Source organism: Pelecanus crispus, chromosome 5 (genome assembly GCF_030463565.1).
Source record: "Pelecanus crispus isolate bPelCri1 chromosome 5, bPelCri1.pri, whole genome shotgun sequence".
Lineage (NCBI taxonomy): Eukaryota > Metazoa > Chordata > Aves > Pelecaniformes > Pelecanidae > Pelecanus > Pelecanus crispus.
Window position 1 is genome coordinate 1,644,084 of NC_134647.1, and position 8,869 is coordinate 1,652,952.

An 8,869-nucleotide genomic window follows, 5' to 3' on the forward strand; every position below is an offset into this window, starting at 1 on the left:
TAATCCAGCCACCAAGCCAGAAAACATGAACTTAATTATGACTCTCCCCTTAATTGGTTTAGTGGTGGACTTGGCAGTGGTAGGTTAATGGTTGGACTGGATGATCTTAAAGGTCTTTTCCAACCTCAACGATTCCATGATTCTATGATTTTTAAATATTTTTTTAACTTTAAAACCCTTTCATCCCCCCATGTTTTATCAAGGTAGAGCACATTTTGCTCTATTTTACCCAACAGTCATCTCACCTTATAAAACTAGGGCACAAAATTTGCAAGTTTATACGAGTTAGGCTTTACAGATCCAGAAAATACCTTTTTTTTGTTGTTGTTGTTCCATGTATAATGCCTAAGTCTGAAATATTTACAAAAATAAACTCAAAAGTATACAAACACGCCACTTTGTTTTAAAATTCTAATGAGCTATTTACAAAAATCCCTTTTCTTCAATCTTTTCTGTTTTAAAACGGTTCTGCTAGAAAAAAGAAAAACCAACTTGGAGCGCTTTGGTCTGCCTGTCAGCCCTGAAATCCGTACACGAGCCAGCTATGCTAATAGCAGGGAGTTTTTCTGGAAATATCAGGGAGCATTTCTTGAACGGCACGGACGGTTCACCTGCTGCGCCCAGCCTCCCTGCAACACTGGAACACTGCAGTCTCAGGCTCTCGGAGGTTGCCTCCTGCGCTGGAAAAGCAGCCCAGCACAGAAACACCGCGACGCCGGCATATGGACCGCAAAAAATGATCAAAGATATTCTGAATATCCCCCCGAAGCACTTCCCCTGCGGCAGGGAGCGAGCCTGGGAAGCGAAGCAAGGCGCTCGCCGGCTGCGGGAGCATCCGTCCCCAGCCCTGGCCCGAGCCGCAGCGTCGCTGCCGGGCGATGCCGCAGGGAGCACAGCGCGACCGACCCCGCCGCCGCGTCCCCTGCCCCGCACCGCCGAGCCGCGGCGGCAACCGCCACCGAGGTTTCTCCGCCTGGCTGGGAGCACCGGAGCGCATCGCCTTGGAAACAGACGCACTGGCAAAAATCCCCCCGAACCCTTCCACTTCGTAGGAAAGCACAACTTCGGCTGTCTCAAAGCATTTGCAAAATTTGACCGTGTGGTTGCATTAAAGGGCGATCCAAAGCACCCGGTTTTTCGAACGCGGGTGGTAAGACCTGCGGGGTGACATCTGCTTCGCCGAGCATTTGCTTTCTCTACTCACCCGTCGTTTCCACGATGCCCTCCAGGATGACGACGATCTCAAACTGCTCCGTTTGCATGCTGCGCTGGGAGAGGTCGTAGAAGGGGCTCTTGGCGTCTATCACGTGGCAGATGGTGAGCGGGGACACGAGGAAAAGCTGGTCAGCTCCCGTGCTGAAGCCCACGTCCAGCTCCAGCTGATCGAGCGGGAGGAATTCGCCCTCCGGGGTCTGGCGGGACTGGACAGGCAGCGAGGGGAGAGACAGAAAGACAGACATCACTGCTGGAGCAGCCACCACCGAGGCACCCGCGCAGCATCCCGCATCTCTGCCAGCGCTCCGCGCCGCCCGGCACACGAGGCAAACCCCGCTCCAGCCACGCGGCCGTGAAACGGGTGGAAACCCAGAGCCGTGCAGAGCAGGGATGAATTATTGCTGACTGTCGGGGCTCAGCCCCGGGCAGCAGCTCAGCACCACGCAGCCGCTCGCTGCCCCGGTGCGATGGGGGAGAGAATCGGAGGAGTGAGAGTGAGAAACACTCCTGGGCTGAGATAAGGGCAGTCTACTAATTGAAATAAAGTAAAATAGTAATGATAATAACAACCATAGAATAATGATAATAACAATAATAATATCCAAAGCAAGTGATGCCCAATGCAGTTGCTCACCACCCGCCGACCGATGCCCAGCCAGTTCCCAGCAGCGATCGCTGCTCCCCGGCCAACCCCCCCAGTTTCCATACTGCCCATGACGCCGTATGGTATGGAATGGCCCTTGGGGCAGTTGGGGTCAGCTCTCCTGGCTGTGCCCCCTCCCAGCTCCTTGTGCCCCTGGCAGAGCATGGGAAGCTGCAAAGTCCTTGCCTGGCATAAGCAGCGCTGAGCAACAACTGAACCATCAGCGTGTGATCAGCATTCTTCTCATCCTAAATCCAAACCACAGCACTGTGCCTGCTCCTGGGAAGAAAATTAACTCTATCCCAGCCAAAACCAGGACACTAACGCACACCTTACCACAGCTGCGGCTCACCAGCACAGGAGCCCTGGAAGGACCCCGGCCGCCGACACAAGCGATGGCTTTGCCACTGACCCGCAGCATCACCCACCAGGAGAAGAAGAAGCCAGCGCACTTTGAGGCTCTGGCAAGCAGAAGCTCCTCAAAACCTCACAAAATCCGTGCTGCGACGCACTGACTCCAGGCAAGGGCTCACAACCACCTCCAGGCTCCCTCCACGAACAGAAACTCCTTGCAGACAGTGGCAGCGGGTAAATTAATTACCAACTTACCCCTAAGAGAGAGTTCCCCAGCGCTGGCTAACAACAACCTACATCAGCCCCAAAACAGCTGAGCACACACCTCTCCAGGGCAGTTTTTACATCGCTGTCCGTTTGACAAAAGAAGCTTGGAGAAGGGGATGCTGTTACCGCTTTGGTCCAAGCTGCCTGCTAAGGCACTATAAACCACGAATTAACAGCTACCTAACAGGTCCATAAAATCACGCCCGGAGCTGAAACCTCAAATTCAGCGCTCCGGCTCGTGCGCCTCGCTGCAAGCTGCGCTGCGCATCCCTGCTCCCCAAGGAGCACTGTAATCAGCACAGCCCTGCCCAAACGCTCCCTCCCCGGCTGCTATTCCGACTTTTTATTTCTTCTCCCTATGTTATGAATAGGCAGGAAGAGACCACCATAGCCCTTTCTGGTCATTTATTATAGAACTTATTTTCCGTTATTTGCTTTTAGGATTTTTAAAAAGAAGTTGTACAACCTGTTGTATTCATCGCACGCAGCCAAACCCCAGCGTTAAATCTCTACTTGAGATGCACCTCCACCATTCCCGACATTTTGAGCTGATGCGAAACTTCCCATATCGTGCAATACCACTGACTTGAAATGGGATTTTTTTTTTTTTTTTTAATGGGAGCACGATTAGGCTTGTGGGAAGAAGAGTAATCTTTCCTTGAACTTTTCCTCTAACTCTGTTTCCATTCTCCTCATTATTCAGATTTCAAGGTGGTGGAGTCCCCATCCCTGGAGGGGTTCAAAAAATGGGCAGAGGTGGCACTTGGGGCCATGGTTTAGTGGGCATGGGGGTGTTGGGTTGATGGTTGGGCTGATGACCTTAGAGATCCTTTCCAACCTTAATGATTCCCAGTTTTTACTTTCATTAAAAACTAATCCAGCCAGCAAGCCAGGCAACATGCAATTAATTACGACTCTCCCGTTAATTGGTTTAGTGGTGGACTTGGCAGTGTTGGGTTAATGGTTGGACTGGATGATCTTAAAGGTCTTTTCCAACCTCAACAATTCCAGGATTCTGTGATTCTATGATCTGCCGTGCTACGTATGTAACTGGGGGGGTAGACGCCCCACTGGACGGGGACCGGCGCAGCCGTCACCTCCGGACTCTCAGCGCTCCTACGAGTGACACCAGCAGCTCCCAGACAAACCCAGTCCCGCGCCTCCCATAAAAAAATCCCTGCGCTGGCAGCCATGGGGGGGTGGGAGGACACTGGGTGCCCCCGGGGCAGCCCCCAGCGAGGGTGTGAGGGGTGCGGCGACAGCCAAGCCCCCCAGGGTCGGAAGCGGTCGGGAGGCTCGGAGCGAACGGCAGCAGACAGAGCAAAACCGGATTACCTCGCTCAGGATTTGGTTTCTATTTTTAAAATTTTCCCTGAACGCTGGCTGGGTCTGAAGGAGATCTAATCCCAAGCAAACAATTGCGTGTTTCGCTGCCCTGAAGTTTCGGCCAAGAAGTGGGCTTTAATTTCTGTGTGTGAAAATTCAGATTCATCACACCTGCCTCTGCCATCCCGTCCTAGCACACGCCGCGCGGTTTTACATAAAGCCATCAGAGCCGAGAAACATCTAGAGCACATCTGCATAAATATCCTGCCTGCGGGGTTTTGTTTGTTCTTTCTTTAGAGAGAAGTCTACTTTTCAACAAAAAGACGAAAACACATGCAGAGCACCGAGTAACACCCGTAAGCAGGGCACGGAGCAGCTCGAGGGAGGGGACCGCTTCCGTCAGACACCCCGCACCCCTGCGATGCTGCGACAGCCAAGGGGAGGCGAAGGCTGGCCCGTTTTGGGGTGACGCCGTCACTCGGGGGACAGCGAGGACCCCCCCGGCCCGGCTCGGCGTTGGGAGAGAGGAAAACGGTGGCCCCAGGTCAGAGCCGGGGAAATGCAATTAGGGGTTGCACGCGCCAGGCTTCGTTATGGACGCTAATGGTTTGGGGAAGACCTCCACAGGGCTGGCTGGGTGTAAAAGCTCTGGCTCCTCTGTCTACGACTTCAGCTACCACTGTCCAAAACATTTTGGCTTTATGTGGTGCTTCTCCGGGGATGCTTTCCAAGCAAGATCCGGGGAATACCCAGCGGTACCTGCCCCAAAATTTTAGCCTGAACCAAAGAGCCAAAAAACCCCCTACCGATGCACAGCAGAGGACGACAAAGCAGGGTGAACTATTATTTGCAAAAAATTCCTATATAATGGACATCTTGACAGATGGAATAGTGATGAAAAAGAAGAGTTAAAGACAACGCGGCACTGGCGGGACACGGCAAAGGCCAGAGACAGAGGCCTGAACACAGATGGGGGAAGGAAAGGATGGGGAAAAAAGGTTAAAAATGGGTGGGCTGCTGCTGGGTGCCATGAGCTGCACCCCCTGCTCGTCACGCTACCGCCGCTTGCACTGGAGCTCGCGGGATTCCCGGGCAATCTATCACGTCTGTCAGAAAAACCTCCTATTTTACAGCCGCAGTAAAATCAGGTGTTACATTATTCAGCTGTGAAGCCGTACCCATGAAGCGGGATTGCTTCTGCTCTAAGGGAATCGAGAGAAAGATTGAGAGCTGAAATGTTATAGACAAACCAAATATTATTTTACAGCTACCCCTGAGTTACAGGCAGCATTCAACCCACGGCAGGGTGTCAGAACTCGTCCTATCGACTATTTTGCTATTCCAGCCAATACATTGGTCAAAAGAGATGGCCCTGAGTGACTCTTTTTGACTCAAGGTAATGTAGGGAGGAAAGTACAGGGCTTCTAAGTTTCATTCAAGTTCTTTGCAATCCCTGAGATTCATTTAAAAAAGTGAATATTACAGTGAAGGGGTCTTTGCACTAACTTGCCACTTTTAAGGCTTTGTATTTGGTTTTTTATTCCAGTATGGTCTAAGCTTACCGGAGGGGAAAAAAAATTAGAGTGTATTGGGATTTCCAATTTTACATAGACTTTGCAAGCAGAATAACCTTTTGCCAAAAAAGAAGCGTTTCAGCAGAAAATCCGTGAGCAGCCCTACAATTAGCTCTGCCCCCCGGCTTTGCAATCAGCCTGCCATAAAGGCGATACGCAAACCAAAGCAGCGAAGCAGCAATTCCCCCCCGCCACACACTCGTGCTCCCGCAAGCCCAAAAGACCGTCCGTGCGTGGCAGGACCCACCGGAAGAGAGATCGCTCTCCCTGCTGCGATCCTCTTTTTTTCTCCCCTCTTTATTTTTTTTTTGGCCGGGGAGCACCACCTCAGCGGCACGCCTCGCAAACAGCCTGCTCCTTTGCCTAGCGCAAGCGAAGCCCCGCGACGCAAGCACGGCTGGCTTTGTTCGAGCTGCCGCTACGGCACGGCTGCCCGGGCTCCGCTGGGTTTCTCGCTGGGTTTTTTTTTTTTTTACGCAGCTGCAAAACCTTCACCCCTCGGACCCCAGCGCTGCTGTCACAAAACCAGAAGAAACGGCGAGCTGCGAAGCCGCTCTTTCACGTATTTAAAGTTCAGGGAATTTTTTGGGTCCGCGCCGAAGTTTTGAGCGCCGGCTTTTACAATTCCTCCCACTGCGGCGCCTCAAAAAAAAAAAAAAAAAGGGGGGGCTCATTTCAAAATTTGTAATGGAAATGACTCATTTTGCTTCTTTAAAGCTATTAAAGGTGGATGCTAAACGCACCAGCCCGACCTCTCCCTAGCGAGGATGGCCTCGTCGCACGAAGCAGTTGGAGGGGTCACGGCGGTGCCCGCTAAAGACACGCTGATTACTTACCAGGCTAATTGCACGGCATGCGATTTACCCGTCTAAACTCCTGCCACGAGGAAACGATCAGGGCTAGCTCCTATCAGGGAAAAGCATAACTGAGATGCCAGCTGACTGTTCAAAAGGGAAAGAACGGGAACAGACGCCTCCAGGTCAGCTGCAGCGAGTGCATCTTCACCGGTGCCGGTCTCCCGCTACGGCGACCATCTGGGCACGGCACGACGGAGGCAAATGAAATTATGGAGATTCTCTAAATTCCTCTTCCCCCCTCCCCGGCTTGCTGAGTGCGAGCACGACCCCTCCTTTTAGCCACGGGCTCCCCCGCAGCTTGGGATGCAGCGAGGGCTCTGCAACCCTCGCCGACCGCAGCGACGATGCCACCTGCATAAACCCCCGTCGGAAACGCATACTGGGGCCAAAGCACGACAACTTCAGAAGGCTCTGAGCAAAACGCGCTTGTGCTTCTTCAGCAGCCTCTGAGCAAAATGCATTTGTGCTTCTTCAGCAGCCTCTGAGCAAAATGCACTTGTGCTTCTTCAGAAGCCTCTGAGCAAAATGCATTTGTGCTTTGCCGGATCCGGGGGACGAGCATCCCTCCATGGGGGGCAGCCAGAGAAGCGGGGAGGAAAGCAGAGGGACCCCGCCTGCCCCTGCACAGCACCCACATGCCGGGCAGAGCACCCACCCCAAGGGCAGAGCACCCACCCCGAGGTGCTTACTTCATCCCCCCTGTGTATATGCGGCCGCTGTAGCAAGTCTCAAATAGACACGCAATTTTCCCCAGACACACAGGGCCGTTAGCACGATTTTTAAACATCTAACCCTGGCATTCTGCTTCCCGTGAAGTTCATGCACCATGTAAATAAAAAAGTTCTGCCTGACCGGAGTCACCGTTGCCTGACAGCACAGAAATACGCCAGAAAGGCAAACAGCTTCCTTTTAAAACGCACGCCGAGGAATTCACGCTACGAAGTATTTACTTGTCAGGGAAATCTAGCATTTGATAGAAATATATAAATATGCATGCAAACCCAGCGCTGAATATAAAAATTATCCTACAAGGCTGCCGGTAAATCAGATGGGTGAGGGTAAATCTGGTGCCTGACGGCCGAGCCTGAAGAGCATCGCAGGGACACGGAGGTGGCCCCGGGCAGGAGCGAGGGACGGCGAAGCTCGGCTGCCGAAAAGGCGCTGGGAGAGGCCGGCAGCTCCGGGGCAGCGCAGAGCCGGGGAGGCGGAGGGGACCGGCGGGCCGTCCCCGGGGGCACCGGCAGCGGGGCAAGCGTGGCGGGACCGCACTTACTTTGAGCAGCTTGCAGCGGATCTGCGCGGAGACCATGTGGCTGTTGCGGAGGTTGCCCACCCTGAACATGAGGGTGAGCTTGCCGTCCCGCATGGAGATGGCGGCGTGCTCGCTGAACATCAGGGTCTCGGCCCTCTTCTTGGGCTGGGACATCTTGATGAACATGCAGCCGATGAGGAAGGCGTCCACGATGGAGCCCAGGATGGACTGGAAGAGGAAGAGGATGATGCCCTCGGGGCATTTGTCCGTGATGTAGCGGTACCCGTAGCCGATGGTGGCCTCGGTCTCTATGAAGAAGAGGAAGGCGGAGGGGAAGTTGTAGACGTTGGCCACGCAAGGCGTGTAGCTGTCGTCGTGCGCCTTGTTCAGGTCGCCCCGCATGTAGGCGATCACCCACCACATGGAAGCCATGAAGAGCCAGGCCACCGTGTAGGTGAGGATGAAGATGAAGAGGTTCCAGCGCCACTTGAGGTCCACCAGCGTGGTGAAGAGGTCCGAGAGGTAGCGGCTGGTCTCGCCGCCCAGGTTGCCGTGCTGCACGTTGCACCGCCCGTTCTTGTCCACGAAGCGCTGCCGCTTGCCCCGCGGGGCCGCCCGGGGCGGGGGCAGCCCCCCGCCGCTGGCCGAGGTGCTCACCACCTGGTACTCGTCCCCCAGCTTCCTCCGCAGCGCCGACATGCTCCGCTCCGCGCCTCCGCTCCGCGCTGCTCCGCGCTGCTCCGCGCAGGGCCCCCGGCCCCGGCCCCGCCGCTCTGCGGGCGCGGAGGCACCGCTCTGCGCGGCCGCCACCCACGCCGAGCCGGCGGCAGGGGAGGCGCGGCCCCGCCGAGGAGCCCCCGCACCGCCCCCCGCACCGCCCCCCGCACCGTCCCCCGCACCGCCCCCCGCACCGCCCCCCGCACCGCCCCCCGCACGGCCCCCCGCAACGCCCCCCGCGCAACGCTCCGCGAAACGCCCCCCGCGCAACGCCCCGCACCGCGCAACGCCCCCCGCCCCGTGCAACGCCCCCCGCACCGCACCGCCCCCCGCACCGCCCCCCGCGCAACGCCCCCCGCGCAACGCCCACAGCTCCGCCCCCCGCGCAACGCCCCCCGCTCCGTCCCGCACCGCGCAGTGCCCCCCGCTCCCCCCCGCGCAACGCCCCGCACCGCGCAACGCCTTCCGCAACGCCCCCCCCTCCGCCCCCCGCGCTCCGCCCCGCGAAACGACCCCCGCGCAACGCGCACAGCTCCGCCCCGCCCCCCGCAACGCCCCGCACCGCGCAACGCCCCCCGCAACTCCCCCCGCGCTACGCTCCGCGAAACGCCCCCCGCGCAACGCCCCGCACCGCGCAACGCCCCCCGCGCAACGCCCCCCGCAA

At 56.3% G+C, this 8,869-nt stretch overlaps 1 protein-coding gene across 1 annotated transcript in view; it reads right to left on the bottom strand.

Moving 5' to 3' along the window:
• Positions 1-8,187, bottom strand: part of KCNJ3 (potassium inwardly rectifying channel subfamily J member 3) — a 62,014-nt gene extending 53,827 nt beyond the window's left edge. The window contains exons 1-2 of the mRNA XM_075710704.1: positions 7,510-8,187; positions 1,205-1,421 (exon numbers count right to left, since the gene is read on the bottom strand). Of these exons, the coding sequence (XP_075566819.1) occupies positions 1,205-1,421; positions 7,510-8,187 (895 nt within the window). The remainder of the gene's footprint in view (positions 1-1,204; positions 1,422-7,509) is intronic.
• Between the last annotated feature and the right edge of the window lie 682 nt (positions 8,188-8,869).